Source organism: Ixodes scapularis, unplaced genomic scaffold, assembly GCF_016920785.2.
Source record: "Ixodes scapularis isolate PalLabHiFi unplaced genomic scaffold, ASM1692078v2 PGA_scaffold3__209_contigs__length_174095766, whole genome shotgun sequence".
In the NCBI taxonomy this organism is placed as follows: domain Eukaryota; kingdom Metazoa; phylum Arthropoda; class Arachnida; order Ixodida; family Ixodidae; genus Ixodes; species Ixodes scapularis.
The window spans coordinates 46,044,770-46,063,795 of record NW_024609868.1 but is presented as its reverse complement, the minus strand read 5'-3'; the positions used below and the strand labels follow the sequence as shown (position 1 = coordinate 46,063,795).

Sequence of the window (19,026 nt, the reverse complement as noted above, 5' to 3'; positions counted from 1 at the left end):
CTCGGATGAAGAAAACTCGTTTTGCTCCATAACTCTAAAAGCATTCTGGAACAGGAAACTCTTGGCACAAATGAAAATAACACATGCATGAAAAACTACGAAGGCAGCTAAGCTTTCTTCTATGATGTGAGAATGCGTGGGCATTACAGGCAAAGTTATGTTGGCGCAACTTGCAATAAAGAAAGAAAAAAAGTTATGGGCGCTAGTTGCACGATTAAGAGGGCCTAGCTTCGAAACGGAGCAGTGGGTGGTTCTTTCTTGTGTTCTTTTTTATTTCGTTTATTTCTTTTTTTGTTTGGTCACGTGACCAAAAAAATCACATCAACAAAAATTTTTTTTTTTTTTGGTCACATCACGAGAGATTTTTCTTCTTACTTCTCCTTTTCTTCTGTCTTTTTTTTTCCCCTTTTTTTTCTGTTTACTCTCCCTTTCACAAAACTCTTTGCACCTATTTCCCGTTACTTTGGGGTTAGCCAAATCATTTTATTTATGGCAGGGAATTCTGCCGTACGTATCTTACGTTACTATTACCAACCCTGGCTTGCAATCTGCATAGAGAATTTTGTCCGGCAACCAGTTTGGGAATGACGAGGCCAAACTTGAGTTATAATTTCTTGAGGTATAAGCATAATTTCGGCCTCATTATCCGTCGATCTCTATGATTGGCTCTTCAAGTATCTTTTGGGAAGGTAGACGACAGGCATTTTTAGAGAGAACGTGTGTCGACCAGAGTGAACATTGCTGAAGCACCTCCAGTGTGATTTTGGCCGTAAATAACTGGAGGCCCCGGGCGAACTTACCCATTGCAGAAAAGTATCTACCTTTCTGGTTTCATAGAAAGCTATGAAAGCCAAAAGGGACGAATCCCAGGCGAGTCAAACTACCGGCTTGCAATTGCAATCGTGTTGATAATAGTGCAAAGGAGTTTGTATGACACGCTGTGACGGTGTGCAGAGGGTAAAGGCACAGAGGTAATATATGCTTTTGCCTAGTCACCTCGCGAACGGTTGGGTATTGGCTGCAGAGATCCATTTCGCTTTGTTTTTTATACCGGGATTATATCTTGCTTTCTGTGTTCCTAATTTCACAGACAGAACGAAATCGCTTTTCTCGTGTGGCATCACAGCAGGGAGACAGAAATCAATCACTGTATCGAAATTCTACGCTTGTGCTCGTTCTATAGCGCTTCTAAAAACCGTGCGATACACGGCTGTGCAACGTCAACATTGCATAAACTGCCGTTACTTGCACTCGTATTGCATCGTGAGGGAACGACTCTGACTGGGGAAACAGGAATAGGGAGAATGGGTGTGTGTGATTTGTTGAAGTTCGAATCAACAAATCGAGCTTCAACAAATGCGATAGTATTGCATTCACTCAACCAGCTATATGAGTTTTCAGATCCTTCCAAGTACGCGATTCGTGTTCTGCCAGTGGTACCTCAGCTAAATTAAAAAGCAAAATCCACGTTGAAAAAAGAAAAAAAAAAGTTTACGGTGATTTGAGCCGTTCCCGCGCTGAATCATGTTTTACGTAAGCGTAATCCTTGGGTTCGATGCACGACGAGGGGTTTTCAATCGTAAAAATATTTTGATTACGATTATTTGCAGCGCTAAAAATTTGAAAGCCAAGCAGTGAAGACAACAGTGTTCTTATAAATATTATATACATTTTATTTTACACTGTTTGAATACAATGCCGTCGTTATGTCCTTGAATTATTGGCTAGCTTGTGGCGGACAGGGAGGTCTTGCAGGACCATATGATAGGACCTACACTAAACCTGCCGCGCTTCGAGAAATGTTAGTCCAATGCATACGAGCTTGTTCGAGGCGGACGGAGCGTTGCGCATCTTGCAAAGCGCATTCGGTCGCTGTCCGCGGCGTTTTTTTTTTTTTTTCTTTTTTCTTTGGCTTCTTTTTCGAGCAGCGAAATAATTTTTAGTCAAGCAGCAGGCCCCCTCTTCAGCGGGTTAATCTGGATTAACGGAGGCGTCTCCTAATCCATTCTCCGTGTTGGCCCCTCGGGGGAGGGCGGTAAATAGGTGGCGGAGGGCGGTGAAGGGAGGAAAGGAGGGCAGGAGAGGAGGAAACGCGAAAAAGTGGAAAGCGTGAACTGTACCGCGGCCTTTAACTGAAGTCGGTTATAACGAAATGGCGGATATAGTGAAGGGATTTCCGATTCCCGTTGACTTCGTTATAACTGGGCTTGACAGTACCGCCAGTACCCTCACTGGCAAAGTTTGTCATCTACAGCTGATTCACCAGGTGGCGCTCTTTGCTGCTGATCAAAGAGTTGGAAATAGTTGTTGAAAAAATAGAGGCAGCAGTTTCAGGGCAACGGCATACAGATTGGACCTATGAGAGCCTAACTAGGCTTTTTGCTCTAGAACTAGACAAAGTTAAGAGTAAACGAAAGGGTAAGCAAGGACATAGACCAAAAAGCTGGTGGGACAAAGAAGTGAAGCAAGCGATACAAAAACGTCAGGAAGCCTCTAGAGAACACAGGTATTCCAAGCGTAGTGGGGAGTCCAAAACGGAAGTAAAAAGAAAATGGGACAATTTTATAACATGTCGCCGAGAGGCATCCAGTTTGATCAATGCGAAAATTCAGAGAAAGGGTGAGGAATGGATGAGTAATGTAAGTAAGAAAGATAGAAACGCTGCCAAGAAGTTTTGGGAGCACTTGAACTCGCTCGGTGAAACAACGCAAGCTAGACAGAGGTTCATACTCTCGCATCAGGGAGATCAATTAGAGGGAGATGATGCGATACAATATATAGGAGCAGTGATGGAGGAGAAATTTCGGGAACGGTTACATGTGGAAGATAGGAGAACCGAAGGAAGTAGCAGTCCAGTTTGTGACATCGCGGATTTTGGACAAAGTGAATGGGAAAAGGCGGAACGAAGAGTCCCTAGTGGCACGTCGACAGGCACAGATGGTATCCCTATCAAGCTGGTGAAGAATTTGGGTCCTAAATCTAAGGCAAAACTAAGGGAGGTAGTGAGTACCATGATAACAAAAGGAAATATCCCAGATGAATGGAGGCTTAGTAGGATGAGTATGATATATAAGGGAAAGGGAGATAAGTCTGATATTAGGAATTATCGTCCTATAACTGTGACACCGGTTATTTACAGGTTGGTAATGCAGATTATAAAGAACAGACTGGAGGAATGGGTAGATTGCGAGGGCATACTGGGTGAATTACAGAACGGGTTTCGAAAACAAAGAAGGTTGGAGGACAATTTATTTTCTCTAACACAGTGTATAGAAATAGCGCAAAAAGAAAACAGACAGCTCTGGCTGGCATTTCTGGATATCAAGGGTGCCTATGACAATGTGAACCAAAGAAACCTGTGGGACATAATGGAGAACTTAAACCTAGATGAAGGACTAACAGCACTATTAAGGAACATTTACAAAGATAACAAGGTGATTATAACATGGGAAGGAAAGGCGACAGGGAAAATAGAGATAAGACGAGGCCTTAGGCAGGGGTGCCCGTTATCGCCTTTGCTGTTTATGTTGTATCTGAGAGGATTGGAGGATAGACTGGAGAAGAGTGGGCTTGGGTTCAACCTTTCTTACAGTAAGCTAGGCCAAAAAATTCAGCAATCCTTACCGGGATTGATGTATGCGGATGATATTGTACTAATGGCTAACAACAGGACAGAGTTGCAGGAATTAATGAGCATCTGTGGTAGGGAAGGAGAGGAATTAGGTTTAGAATTCAGTAGCGAAAAATCGGCAGTCATGATTTTTAACGAGGATGAAGTTGAGAGGCTGAAGATACAGAATATTACAGTTGAGAGAGCTAGTAAATACAAGTATCTAGGAGTATGGATATGTGATGGGGCAGAATATCTCAGAGACCATGAAAAGTATATAATAGGTAAGGGCAACAGAAATGCAGCTGTAATGAAAAATAGAGCACTTTGGAATTACAACAGGTATGAGGTGGTGAGAGAGATTTGGAAAGGGGTCATGGTGCCTGGCTTGACTTTTGGAAACGCAGTGCTATGCATGAAATCCGAAGTGCATGCGAGACTAGAAATAAAACAGCGCGGAGTAGGTAGACTGGCTTTGGGGGCACATTGCAAAACGCCAAACCAGGGAGTACAAGGAGACATGGGATGGGCATCATTTGAGAGCAGGGAAGCGGTGAGCAAGGTAGAATTTGAGGATAGGTTGAGGCAAATGGACGGGGAGCAATGGGCACGAAAGGTTTTCAGCTATTTATACATGAGGAGTGTAGACACAAAGTGGAGACAGCGCACTAGGAAATTAAGAGGAAAGTTTTTGGGCTATAGCGAAGATACGGAAGAGCAAGTCTCAGTTAAGAAGAAAGTTAAGGCCACAGAAAGAGATCGGTGGCTAGAGGGAATGCAGACAAAGACGGCTCTAAAAAGCTATAGATTAAACAAAAGAGTTATTGCCAAAGAAAGCATTTATGACAATTCTAGGGGAAGCTCAATCTGTTTGAGGCAAGAACGGGTGTTCTGCGAACCAGAACATAGAGTGAAGTACCAGGAAATTGATACAGTGTGCACTGCTTGTGGAGAGGAGGACGAGACGGCTGAGCACTTGATACTCTACTGTAAAGGGCTTCACCCTATGCCTACCGAAGACAACATAAATTTAATAAAGTCATTGGGTTTTAGAGACAGCGAAGGGAGAGTGGATTTCAAGACTGTAGAGATTACCAAGCAAAGATTAAGTGAATGGTGGCAGAAATCGAGAGAAAACTAGGTATTTTCTTATCCACTGATGGCAAGGGGGTTTCATAGCCTCACTTTCTTTGCACTGCGGAGTGAATATAGATTTCACATTTAAATATTCTAAGCTTAAATGGTAAAACAAAATGGCTAGGTGGCATAAGCTACCGCCCGATCCAAAGGGCTCAGCCGTATTCATCCATCCATCCATCCAATTTCCCTCTGTTCAAACTTTTACAGAACAATCTTAACTGACTTATCAAAATACGAATCCCAGCAATCACCAAACCACAGACGTCGACCCCTAATCACGCAGCAAATAGAAGGCGTTTGCCGAACGTAAATTTGTCCTTTTCTAAATTGGGCCTCATCGTGTGTCATTAGGAGGGGGACCTCAAAGTGGCTGTGTTGCTCTCAAAGGAGTGGACACGGCATCCGCGGCAGCACTACCGCAGCAGCACGGCAGAGAGGTTCACAACTGGGTCGACTAAGCTCTTCTTCACATCTGTCCGGCACAAAGAGGGGGACGCGTTTTCCTGCGTAGCCCTCCTGATTTTGCTTCGATTTTGGCATCGTGGCTGGGGTCGCAGATCACGTTTCCTCAACCGCATATTGGCGAAACAATTGCATATTGGCGGAAAAAAAAAGCATCGAAAAGAATTATTTGACTCCCTCCTCCTTTGGTTCATGAAGGAGGCTCACCTGACTCACTTTATTTAATCCCCATCCCCCACCCCAGGACAGCACCGACGCCTTAAGCCCAGCTGGCCTGGCCCTGGTGTTTCTTTCAACCTACTACTATTAAAAACATAAAAAAAAAAAAAAAAAGAATTGGGACTTGAATGGAGCAAGATTGGGAATCTCGGATCCTGACGAAGTTCTGCGCGTCAGTCAAACAAATGCAAAGACAGCATAAAGAATGGTTACAGCTGCCCCCGAAAATACTTTTTTATATATATATATATATATATATATATATACTCTTGTTTGCGAGGGTCCTTTCAAGTGCGCTGACATACATGCAAAATTTAAAAAGCAAGTACAGGTATTGCCTGAACGGTGCGTTGAAGAAAAAAAACTTGTCATGTTGGAGCACAATGGTGTGAGCAAAACGAAAGTGTGCACGAGCGTGCGGTAAATGCGGCGCCACGCAATGCACGACCGTGCTGCAGGTTCACCATTTTGAGTCCAAATAATTCGTTAGTGTGCAACCTTTTGTCTAGATGGCACTAGGTGACAACGTTTCTGTGTACAGGCCAACATGACTAAATTACCTCAGCTTTGAAACTCCTGCAGAATGGGGTACCCCTCTCACTCACAGCCATCTAGATTTTCGTTTCATAACTGTGTTTTCCATAGAGTACGGTGGAGTGCCATCTTGACTCTGTGCTTCAAAACATATGTATTACTTAAAATACGCTGTATTTACCAAAGCGACCGTCCGGTGCATCGAACGACGGGAGGCTAGTCGTGGTGAGTGAGGTGGGGTACTGCTCGTGCAAGCAGCGTCTTCCATAACTAAGCTAATCTAATAACGTTAGTACAGGCTTCCTGCGTAGCAAAGCTGAATAAAGAATAGTCACGTAGTGCCATCTAGATACAAGTTTGCACATTAACAAATAATCTGGACCCTAGCACATCTGGTGCGGCAACAGAAAAGGGGTTTGGTGGAGGCGGCGCGGCGGCGGTGTCAATTGTTGCCGCTGCCGCAGTATATCTGTTCTTTACGCGCGTCTTGTTAGAACAACAGTTTACGTAAAATTGATTACGTTTCACTTAGAAAATTTGTAAAACAGTTCAATTTTGCTTTCTAGGGCCGCGCAACAGAAACGTTTGTTAAACAGGAACTGGCTAGTAGTAGTCAAGGAAACACATTTAGCTTGTAAGAGATTGGCCGAGACTATTTTACTTCAATTAAAACCTCCATTTTTGTGCTAGAGGCGTTCGTCATAAAACCATTTGACTGTAGTCTATGCAAAGAGCGAGTCGTCTGCTTCTTGCACAGGTGTTGCCGTGACGTCAGAACGACGTTGAGTTCTGATTGACTTTAATTAGAAGGATAGTGGGTAGACTTCGATGCTAGGTGCCTTGAGCTTTACCCACTAAATTTTTTTGCAGTCAGCCAATAAGAGCTCAGCATTTTGACATCATCATGCAAGAAGCAGACAAACTTGCACTCCGGACCTTCTCACCTGGTGGACTGTCTTTATAAATGGTAGCAGCCGACTTCCGTGTGCCCTGTAGGAGAGAAAGCCTCACACACTTTGTCTCTAGAGATGTTTAGGTAAAACGTGGTTCCCTGCCTTTGGTTGTGGATGGACCTTCATTTATGGTTGCAATAATAGATTCTCAAATTGGGTTCCTAAGAGCCCAGGGCTTCTCCAGAGTACCCACAGGGGTTCCTTGACCTCCCATGTCTCCTCCGCCATGCCCGCCCCCAAGTATGCATCTTTCCGGGTTAAGTACTACTGTAGCATATCTGAGTCACCCATTGATGCATAGCTATGAGCCACACATCCCTTGGTACATGCATTTATCTTCGAAGGGGTCTGTGTCTCGGCTGCCGTCGAGGGCAGATGGGGATTCCTTGAGATTCAAAAGTTAAAGAACCCCCGGTTTACACGATGCAGGGAGGGTTGTAGCGAAGCAAAAGATCTTTCTGAGGGCCCTTGGAACATTGCAGGCCCCCGGCTACTGCCTTGGCTCCCGTCCTTGGGGAGATTCAGCAGCTGCAGACTCGGCTGGCCCCGTTCCTGCAGCAGTACCAGCAGCTGGTAGGAGAGGAGGAGCGGGCGGAAGGTGGGACCCAGCCCTCCATGACGGTACGCTCGAGGCACTGTCTTCTCATCAAAGGGTTGGCAACCTTTTGCAGCGACGGGCCGAGTCGTCGCAGGGCTGACACGGAGGGGGTCGGATGGGAGGTCGCGAAAGGGGGGGGGGGGGGGAGGGAGGGGGGGGAGGGAGGGAGGGGAGGGGAGGTGTCCAGGGGAAGAAGAGGCAAAAGGGAAGCAAAGATTTTCTCTGCCCATGTAGATGCCAGATCAAAACTACCGTGTTGTTCTTGAGTGTGCGAGGATAGGAAGCGGCGCCGTCTAGATGGTGACTTAAATACTTTTTTTTATAATCCCTTACCCATTAGCTCTGTCTCATAGTAGGCAAGCAAACATTTTATGCTTGGCAGGCGATTCCCAACGTGTCTTAATTTTAAAATCTGCAAGTCAATTGTGTCTGGTTGCCTCCACGCCAGGATGCCGAGGCCTCTGCGCTGTCCAACGGCGTCTGCCAGGCCATGCACTTGCTGAGTCACGCTTTGCATGCCGTGAGCGACCTCCACCTGAATGCGACAGCGTGCCCACGCAGCCTGAGGGCACGACTGCTCGTCCCTATGCAGTCCGGCGGGCTGTTCCACGCCGGCATGCCCTTCCAGGTACGTCCCGGCAGCCGCCTCAGTGGCTCCAAGGCAGAGCGCCGGCCCACGGATCTCTGGATGGCAGGTCCAAATCCCTGCCTAGGCACCCGCAATGTGACCGAGGCCTATTGTGGAGAAGGCGCCATGTTGCCGAGCTTTTTGTTGCGTGCCAGAAGATCCCCAAATGGTCGAAATTAATCTATATGCCCTGCGTTGCCATATGCCCTGCGTTGGTTTGGCACGTGAAACCCATCAAATTTATTTGTCTGCTATCTCTGAAGGATGGATGCAAGCTATTCTAGTGAATCTGTGTCAGAAGGTGCCAAAGCACAATTTTATTTCCTGAATACCTGACGCAAACTTAAATGCATAGCATTTATAGGGTCAGCTCTTAGCATTTTCGCGTCCGTGCGCTTTAGTCTCGCCGGTCACGTCACGCTGATGCCATCACAGTGTTTATGCTGTGTCATCAACATGGTGGTAGTTGCATGACGTCATGGTGTCACGTGACGGGGCCTGAAGCAACGTTGCGCGACGCCGTGACTCCACTTTGTTTCGTGGTTGCCTGACATAGCGTCGCACGACACCGGCATCGGGTGGCATCGTGAAGTCACAAAATGATCTATAAATGCCACGGACATAGTGCCTCAGATGTATACCAAAGACTGGCAGTTTTCTTTTTAAGTCAGAAATGACCACTATCCAGTTCGCTTTTTTAATGCGTTTAGCGTTTTTCACTTAGTCTTTTGAAGTGGATTTGCGCCATTGTATATGCTTCCGCTAGGAGCAGAGTAGAGTTATTGATAGATGTACGAGTTCGCCGACAATCCATGCCCCTTATTGACTCACGACGATCACATGGGCAAAATTTTCCCGCACTTTTGCGAAAGGTTCCGGTTTTCGCGGTGGGAGCATTGGCGTGTTATTGGCAGTCGTTGTTTTTTGCAACATTTCGATTGTTTGATGCCAGGGTGATGCACTTCCGGGTGTAATACCGGCATGTGACTGGAAAGCAGCTTTTTCGTATCGCGGAGGGTGAGAAACACCACACACGACGACTTTTGTGGCTGTCGTGGATCAGTAGAACAGGCTTCACTCACACCTCTTGCACTCGGCTGTGCAAGTTAAAGGGATGCTGAACCGAAATCTGGATTCCGCAAGCACGGCGGCAAAAGAGTGCAACGGGGGATGCTACAAAAATTAAAACATCTCTCATACAACGATATATCGAACGGATGACCATAGTTTTCAAAACAAAGGAGGCGCATTTGACACATATGTTTACGTCTTGCTTCTCCAAGAAGGGTTGAGAAGGAGAGGGAACTGCCTTGCGTCTTCTCCTCCTCGCCGTCTTGAGGGGGCGGAACAGAGAGGCGGAAACAAAATATCTTGGACGTTACGCGCCTCGTCGGCCTCGTTCAATCTCGACCATTTTTTTCTAAGAAATACAGCTGTCGATTTGACATGTCGCCTTACGAGCAGTGTTGAAGGGATTGTAGCGTCCCGCTTACAGCTCCTGCATTGTTTTCTGAAATCCAAATATCGGTTCACCATCCCTTTAAGTTATATTATTGTGATAATTGGTGTAACAGCTTGGAGAACTGAATGAACACAAACTGTGATGTTCGCCGGAATGGCTGCAAACGCAGGCTAGCGCAAAATGCAGTGCCTTCGATCTTTGCCCAAAAGTTGTGGAGGGCTCCTCTTTTCCGAGGAACCAAGTACAAATTATTGTATGCGTAGCATTTAAAAACAATGCATTAATCGATTCCTACTGTAAAGACTTGCCGCTAGCTCGCCGTGAGTTTCTCTAGTGTCATTGCTGTATCACGTTTCCTGCGTCCGCATGCAATATCGCATTGCTTCTCATGCATTGACTATACACTGGTTTTATTCTACACATGTGATTTGATTAGTTTGTCTTAGCTTGGAGCACATGGAACGAAAGCGTACACTGCAGAAGCCAGGGATCCTAGGCAAAATCCCCACCCGTATGCCTATTTCGATCTGGGCGAGCATTGTACCGCCGCGCTTTCGTGTATCACTGCTGCAGGATGCATGTTACAGATGCCAGGGTAGCAGTCATGCTGCACTGGCTAACTGAAAAAAGGCCACTACAAGTTGCTGGCAGCACCACAGAACCACCGCTTACTCACCACAGGGCCCACTGTGTTGTCTGTTCCGCCGTAAGGTGATTTGGGCTCAAAACAAGACTTCTTTACTCGTTCAGACCATAACAAGTAATGCAAATGCTTTGAGAGTGCCTACTATAATATCAAAAACAGTTTTCGCACGATAAATAGCCTAGATGTAACGAAGTCCCAGCTTTCTTTTATACTCGATACGTCCACCTTGCAAGAGTTGGAGCCTTTTTGGCATTCGCCGCTAGTCGCTGAGTGGGGGTGCTACAGTTGGCGTTACTCTGCTCTCTATGGGGGCATATACAGTGGCGCTAGGGCAGATTGGGTTGCGCACGGCTGTTCACACTGTCCTGTTGGTTGGTCGGCAGGGCCAGATCAGTGTGAACGCCGTGCGATCTCCATCGGGAGAGTTCACCATCGGCAGTCGCACTGGATCGGCACCTGGCGCTCAGGCGACCACTGGAACAGCCACCAATGCCGCTGCCCAGGTATATTTTTGCTGTTTTGAAGTGATTGCTTTAACGATGACTCTTTGCAGGGATTTCAGTGTCAGCGTTTGTTGTCTGTCGTCGCAGCGGAGATGGGAAAGCCCTTCTCTCCCCTTATGGCACGAGGAGAGAAGTTTTGGTGTTTTCAATGATCGCGCCACGCCAGCGGGTAGAGAGCAGGGCCCCGCCGATAATGGCGTGATGAGGGGGAAGCACTGCCTGCTTACAATTATTTCAAAATGGGTGTTTTCGAACATTACTCGCGTTATATAATATCCCACTTTGGCAGCATCCAGTTGCCATGCGTAATGTTGGAGGGTCTTCGAAACTTCCACTGCATTTGATTTCACTATAACATCTCTCCTTCTCGAACCCAACTCGATATGTCAACTATGTTCTGCCAAAACTCGTCGCCTTGCACCTGGCTTGTTTCTCTGCATACGTCCCCTTCACCGCTCGTCGCTGGACAACAACATTACCCCCTCTCCTCGCTGCTCAACATCACCTAGAAAACCTGCGCCTTCGCTTGTGTTGGCGCAGGCTTTCCTATCAGCGTGCGAAGAAGTAAAAGCGATAGTTGAAGCACGTTTGCACAGTGCTGGCAGAACGTTGTCGTGATGTACCGTCCTTAGGTATGTGACGATGCCATTTAGCTCGCATTGCGCGCATGTGCTACAGCTATTACTTTCACTTCTCACAATGTGGGCGAAAGAGGCACCCTTTTTTTTTTACAGCGGAGCTGTTAAGGGCTAGTTTTCCCAGTTTCGTGTCCGGTACCAAACAAATGTCGTTGCTCATAGATGGCTACTGCGATCTACGAGCAACGGCAGCAACTGGACAACCAGTCTGGTTGCCGCCGTCGCTCATAGATAGCGCAAACCTTTCCAGGCTTTTCACTCTGGTTTTCACCAGAATGGAAAGGCTGAATTTCTCTAGGCGTCGTCCTTGAGGTCGTGGTAGACGTCGCCCTTGAGGTTGTCCGAGAGGTTGTCCTCAAGGTCGTCCTAGGAGTCATCTTGAGCTCATCCTAGATGTCGTCCTTGGGGTCGTCCTAGACATTGTTCTCGAGGTCACCCTAGAAGTCGTCCTTGAGGTCGTTCTGGACGTCGTTCCTGATGTCGTCCCTGATGTCGTCCTGGACGTCGTCCTTCAGGTCGTCACGTCATCCTTGAGATCTACCTAGGCGTCGTCCTCGAGGTCGTCTTAGAAGTCGTCCTCGAGGTCGTCCTAGAAGTCGTCCTCGAGGTCGTCCTAGAAGTCGTCCTCGAGGTCGTCCTGGAAGTTGTCCTTGAGGTCGTTGTAGACAGCTTCGCTTGTCTTCCTTCTTCACCAGAGTGGAAAGGCTGAAATCTTTTCTTTTTGGATCACGGATCATGGATCTTTTTTTTGTTGCTCGGTACTTCTTTGTGTTTGCTGCAGTTGAGCTTGGAATTATTGCATCAGTGACAAGGAGTGGTTCTGTCTACGTGTGCTTAAAATTTTTGGATAGTATGACCTTACAACTTGGGAAATTAGAAGTAATGAAAGGTTTCCCGGTTATTAAGCACAGAAGAAATGCCGCCGCAAGGAGTTGTTGCCCCGAAAAATTCCATGTGGCGGCATGTATCTTTTTAAGAGTCATCAAAGAAGAGTCAGGCACACATTATACACCAGCTCACGTTTACGTACAAACTGGAGCGCACCTAGTGGCTTGCCACCAGCGCCGCACATCCATCATGGGGTGTGGGCAAGAAGCGCTGCGTCCTGCATCTACAAACCATTGAAATATGATGTCGCCGTTTTTGTGAGTCCCCGCGCTCTTTTTCGCATTGGAATTGTTGATTTAACGTCATCCTATCAGTGTATTACTACCGCAATATCCCGAGTCATCGCCCATCCTCAAGTCATCGCCCACCCCACTTCCAATATTGATATCCAAAAAAACACCGGGTCATCGCCCACCCCTTCTAATACCCCAACGTTGACTCCGTGATCTGCGAACATTCATCCTACTTAAACGATGCAGCCGCGGACCTTAGTGTATTCGTGAGAAAAGAAAACGAGTGAGATAGCAGAATAAAAGTTTGTTTTGCTTACAAATATATCGTCCCAACAAAAAAAGAAAAAAAAAGTCTGATGGGATCGCTTACCATTCAGGGATCGCGAGGTAAGCGAACGCCCCATTCCCCTGGTGACCTTACTTCGACAGAGACAGGCCAAAGTCTGTCTCCGCCGAAGTAAGATCACCACGAACCGGCTTCTTCTGCTGGCACGTCGCAACCCCATCTTAACCCACGTTGATAGCATGCCGTGCATGAATGCAAGCATGTATGCACCAAACAAGAAAGTTGCACAAGAGGTTGCCATTGACTAGGCACCCAACTTGGCCCCATGCCAAGGTGGTTGCCAATGCGATCGCCGGCTTTTCTGCTTTCCCAGCATCGCTCTTCGTCGCTTCCCTGGTCCACTCGCTCGTTGCGCTGGTTGGTTTTTTAATTTTCTTGTGAACATATATCTTTTTTTTTTTATTTTAAAGGAGAACATAGCGATGGAGCATGCTTTTAGGGAACAAATGTTCACGCTGTATGCCGGTGGGCGGTGTTCATGGCGCGTATGCAAGCAACGGACTTCGCGATAGTAAAACCTTCTTTCATGAGCATTCTTTGTATAAAACTATGAAACTAGCTCGAGTTTTGAGTTAATGTATCTCTCCTGCAGCTGCACTAGATACGCACAAAAAATAAACGTTTTCTCCGTTTTTTTTTTTTTTTTTTTTTTTTTTTTTTGTGCTTACCCATTGAGACGTGGCCCACCCCGCTTTTTTTATGAATTTCAGGTGGCAGGAGGGTCGGCGATGACTCTGGATATTTCAGTACTTTTTTGGTCGAGGGAAATTAATGAGCCCTGTTACACTGCAAAACTTTGTGTAAATAGTGTGACGTGCGGCGATTCATTCCGCGTGAATGCCACAGAATGGACACTGAAGCCTGATTAACATGATGAGATTCTGCTTGCCATTTTTAATCGCGACGTCGCTCGGGCTTCAGAAGCGTGAACCGCAGCTGTGAAGCTCGACGTCTATACTGGTCGCAAGCGGAATCGGAACGGATGAATCGGGCATAACAAGTTGGTCATGGCCACTGGTAACAATGATCAACATCTCCTTGTATCTACTGCTTACACAGAGTTAACTTACCCTGAACAACCTTCAGGGTTGAGTCTTTTGAAGCTTGTACTTTTATTTTTTTATTTGTTTAAAATGCTTTGAGGTTCCAGGACACTGTGGCATTACGCAATGTTTGGTCTACTGGCCGCTGTCGTTTGAACGAGCACACGGCAGTTTGAAAGAGCAGACTGTAGTGGTAACAATTAGACAGCCATATGAATGTGAAGGCTCACTGAAGTTGGTCTGCTGGTGGACTGGACAACTTGACGGTTTTCCTGCGCTTCTGTTGGAAAAACAGAAATAAATCTGATGACCACAAGTATCCGTGAATTCAACCCAAAGTGCTTCCCGTACAAGCAATCACTGTGCAACGGTGTCTGGTTTCCCTTTTCACGACACCTATCCACATTCACGGACAAACTGAGCAGGCATAAAACACGTAAAAATGACAACTGATCTTTACACCCTTCTTGGCTATTTTGGTACAGGTCCAGTTGCGGCGTTTTGATAAGAAGGGAGGTTTTACTCTGGTTTCTTTCAAAACAATTCAGGGATGCCTGTCAGTCATGGTGACATCCGCCCACACCCCCAAACAGGAATTGCGCCCGAGGCGCCACCGCTGCAGCGTGACCTAACAGAGATGAGTTGGTGTATAGGGTTTCCAATGAGCTTGCCATGGTTGTTTGTGGGAGATGTCCGAAAATGCTCTTTTCCTATTGCAAATATACTGACCTTCAGGCTTTTGTTGAGTACGTGCTTCTGCATGTAAGAGTGTTGGCGCCGCACTGCGGTAAAAAAAAGACTGCACCTAAAAAATATGTCTAGGTCCACTTCAACCCCAGCAAGAAAAGAATGCCAAAAGTTGATCCGGGCGTGGCATTGCTCGCAGCATCGGCTTTCGAGGTTCTGGGCAAAAATATGTGAACATTGTATCATTCATTCTTTATTGCGCCGTTAGGTGTAAGAAGTGGTTTACCGAGAGACCCCAACACCAGCTGCGTCGTATTGCTACTTGCTAGCTCCCTCTTGTCCCGTAACGCCCACGTTTCCCCAACCCAGCCGGACTCTCCCTCCGACCCCCGCGGCGGAGCCATGGGGGGCGGCGGTCCATTCGGTGGCAATGCGGGCCCGGCTCTGCTGACGGCCCAGAGCCCCGTGGTGTTCATGGAGCTTGGCCCGGGCTCCATCACCATCGACAGCATCTCGACGGGCGTCATCGACGACATGCCCCGCTCACCACCGCCCCTGGAGCCCATAGAGCCAGAGGAGGACGCCCCGGCGGCCTCGGCTCCTCCCGCCGAGGAGGCAGCCAGCTCCGGCCAGTCGGGCGAGGCCGGTACGTTCCCCATTGCCGAACTCATTGGGTTTGCTTGCACCTGCCTCCACTGGAACAGAAAGGTGTTGTGCAGTGCCGGTCGTCGTCACCTTGTGTGTGTTACTACACGCAATAACAGCTATCGTTTTCACTTTGCACATTGTAACAAAAAGCGAGACTTTTTTTTTTCTTCTTCCAGCAGCAATTATTGTAGGCAATGTAGGAGGTTTCCTACGTCTGTCTCAAACGGCCTTCCCCAATTTCGGTGCAGGGACCCCGACGTCCCAGGGCCAGACGTCGAGGGGCTCCACGGCGGGAGCGGCGACGGTGACCACATCGTCCGGCACCACGGGCACACGGGCGTCGCCCAGCTCCGGCCCATTTCGGGGCCCCCTGGGGTTTCCTCCGGGCGCCCTGGGGGGCCCCTTCATGGGCCCCGTGGGAAACTCCTTCGACCCCTGCCTGCCCTGCAACTCCTACTGGGCGCACTCGCACGGGGCCGCCGGCCGCGGCGCCCGCTCAGGGGCCTCCGGTACGCAGCGGGGTCCTAACGTTGCCACCCAGGTACGTGCGCCAAAATCATTTGGGCAAATTTTTTTTTTTTTTTTTTTTAAGCGTTGAATGTTATTTTAGACGCTGAGATCTTTGAAAAGGTGTGGCGGAACGCCACGTAAAACGCTACGAAAAGCGTGACTCTGCTTTGGGGGACAATCGGCACATGAGAACGCATACGTGATAAGTAGTAATTAACTGAGAAGAAAGAAGAAAAATACTGCACGTGCCCCAACAAGATTGTTCCCCACGACCTCACGATTGTGAGCTAAACATTCCACCACTGCGCCAATTTGAGGGGTCTTTTTTTTTTTTTATTGGCACTAATTAGTGGGTAGACGTAAAGTTACTTGACTTTGTCTTCCACCACAGTGGTATTTACTAACTGTCATAACGCCTGTCGCCGCCGCTTGGCATCTACGTTTGCACAGTTTTTGGAAACGAAACAAGAAATCCAAGACGTGCCCATTATTGCTAGAAAGAACAGAGTTTGGAATAAAATAACGTCCTATAACTAAACGAAACAAAAACTAGAGTCTGCCACAAACTTCGAAGTATGCTGCAGAAACAATCCGTGCAGACAGACTTTATCCTCGCGTTTTGGAGTGCAGCTGTTAGGCCCCCCATTTCCGCGGTGAGCGGCTTCACCGTCAGCGTAACCGCTCCGCTAAATTTAGCGGGAAATTGAATTGGTGTTGAGGTCACGTGACGTCAATTTCCCCGCAAAATATTAAATTTAGCAGGAATATTTTAGCTAAATTTAGAGGAAAATTTAGCGGGGAAATTGAATGGGAGAAGGAAAGGAGGAGTAGCGGCATACCCTTCCCTTCGTACCCTCCCCTCCTCCTCAGGAGATGCGCTCTAGTTTTGCATTACAGATATTTGTAAACGTCCTTCATTTTTTGTATACTTCTGTGCATGCTATTTCGACATGCAGTGTATGAAAATTTATGCATACAACATTAATTTTTCCACAGCTCTATTGATCTTTAATGTACCTACGGTATTGATCGATAAATAAATAAAATGCATGAATTGCATTGTTATGGAACTAAATCTCACAAATTTGTCCTCAGTGTCCGTCGGTCTGCCTGGCATAGCCCATAGTTGTGATAGGTTAAGAGTAAAGTGGAAGCTCTTCCCACCTCTTTCTTTTGACAGAGCAAATACGGGATAGGAGGCGACCTCTTCTCCAGCATTTGCTCTGCTGAAGTGGAGAGAGGTGGGAGGAGCTTCCACTTCACTCTGAACCTGTCGCCGACTATAGGGAACATGCACGTCAACAGCATCACAAACCAATGCTTTATGTCATGCGCTTTGGAGACATAGCAATGCCCTTACGATTTACATCCCAGTCTCACTTCTTGTTGTTTCCGCCTCGCTCTATTTTTTCCCATTCCATACAAGCCGCATTGGTCTGTTGGGGCCAGGCGCCATCAGATTGCTGACCGGTGTGCGGGAGTGCCTTTTTCCTTTCAATGCCGCCATTTCCTCTCTTTGTCGACACGCTTCACCCACACTCTCTGCCGTTAATATCGGGAAAGGTCTCTTCTTCGGTCTAAGCTTCCGACATAGCCCTAGTTAAAAAGACGACACCCCCGTTCAGTTTCCCATGGCTCGCAGCCTACAGCTTATTCTCGTCGTACCCGACGCACGTTTGGTGCACGCTAAAGGCCACAGGCCGGCTGTCGTACTGCGCCATTTGAATTTCTCGTCTATGGCTGAGGCATCGAACGCCCATCGAGGTGGACCGACTTCCCACCGTCTAAAGACCGATCTACGCATTTGCGTATGAATACGACTGGGCGCGGCATGAATGGTCGTGACTGCTTACTAAAAAACAGATTAGCACACTGGCACCATCCACCCGGGTGCCGCAGAACTGCATATACTAACAATTCCGAAGGTTTTTCAGCGTTTGTGAGTTCAAATCTATGCGCACAGTCTCTGCGAGAAACGATCGCCTAAAATGCTGTACAGAGTATTTCGAGGCCTCAAAAAGTCGGGAAATGTACGCAGATCGGGGGCGTTCTAGGGACACCCGACAGATGGCGCCGGCGCGGTTTCCCGTTATAGGCACCCACGAGCGGTCACAGCCGAGTCGGTCACAGTCAAACGGAAATGTGTGAAGTGGCGTATACGTACGTATGACGCGATTATACTTCGACACACGCGAGCATTCAATGTCTCACTGTGCCACGACGACGCAGGTGCCGCAGGCCATGAACGCCCACGACGACCAGCTACACCAGATGCTGAACGGGCTGATGACTGCGCTGCTGCACCAGCCCCACGTGTTGCTGCACAGTGAGTCTGCTCCGCTCCGTCGGGACGCGTGCCAACTGGTGACCCACCGAGATGAGAAGCGAGCTTTCGCTGGCTAGGTGGAGGCCCTGCATTGTTCTATTTAGGGCCTCGGAAGGGCACACACGTTCAAGGATCTTTTTCGAGTTTAGCTGTTGGGCGTCCTCCAACGCTGCACGGTGATCACTGATTAACATCATACTTGGTAATCTGGAAGTTTATGAATTAGAAAGGTAAACACAAAAGACGAAGCAAGCAATGCTAAGTGTGTGTTTTTTTTTGTTGTTTTTTTTTGTTACATATGATAGTGCAAATTATTTTTGAAACTGGAAGTTGCTAGAAGTTTGAAAAAGTATTATCCACTGGATCGTAGCTCTTTAGCTCCCTTTTTGACAGCGGAGCTGTTAAGGGCTAGGTTCCCCAGGATCGTGTCCGGTACCAAGCAAATGTCGACACAAAACTCTGGACAGCTACCGTCATTCATAAGCGACGGCGACAACCAGACAACCGGCTTGTCGGCCTTGCTCATAGGCAGAGGTCGGCATTTTAGGTCGCCCTCACTCACCCTCACAGCCACACTCACCTAAGCCCCTCACTCACCCTCACCCTCACAGCCACACTCACCTTCAGCCCCTCACTCACCCTCACAGTCACACTCACCTTCAGCCCTCCACTCTCCCTCACTGAACCTCACGGCCGTCACGCACTCACTGCCCTCACGCCCCTCACTCAATCATGGCCCTCATGCCACTCACCGCCCTCACGCCACTCACCGCCCTCGCGGCCCTCACCGCCCTCACCGCCCTCGCGCCACTCACTGCCCTCACGCGCCTCACCGCCCTTGCGGCCCTCACGCCCTTCACGCACTGATGGCCCTCTCGCCACTCAGACCAGCTTCAGATGGGGAAATTTCGCCCAGAAACTTTACGTCGCAACATCAGCAACACGGGCCGCC

The 19,026-nt window shown here is 47.9% G+C and overlaps 1 protein-coding gene across 3 annotated transcripts in view; it reads left to right on the top strand.

Annotated features, from left to right (window-relative positions):
• The window catches only part of LOC8040325 (large proline-rich protein BAG6), a 74,744-nt gene that overhangs the window by 17,085 nt on the left and 38,633 nt on the right, over positions 1 to 19,026 (top strand). For all 3 annotated transcript variants that reach the window (XM_029990453.3, XM_029990454.3, XM_029990452.3), the window contains 6 exons: positions 7,401 to 7,539; positions 7,965 to 8,144; positions 10,636 to 10,755; positions 14,960 to 15,236; positions 15,487 to 15,779; positions 17,978 to 18,074. In XM_029990453.3, coding sequence (XP_029846313.3) covers positions 7,401 to 7,539; positions 7,965 to 8,144; positions 10,636 to 10,755; positions 14,960 to 15,236; positions 15,487 to 15,779; positions 17,978 to 18,074 — 1,106 coding nt within the window. The remainder of the gene's footprint in view (positions 1 to 7,400; positions 7,540 to 7,964; positions 8,145 to 10,635; positions 10,756 to 14,959; positions 15,237 to 15,486; positions 15,780 to 17,977; positions 18,075 to 19,026) is intronic.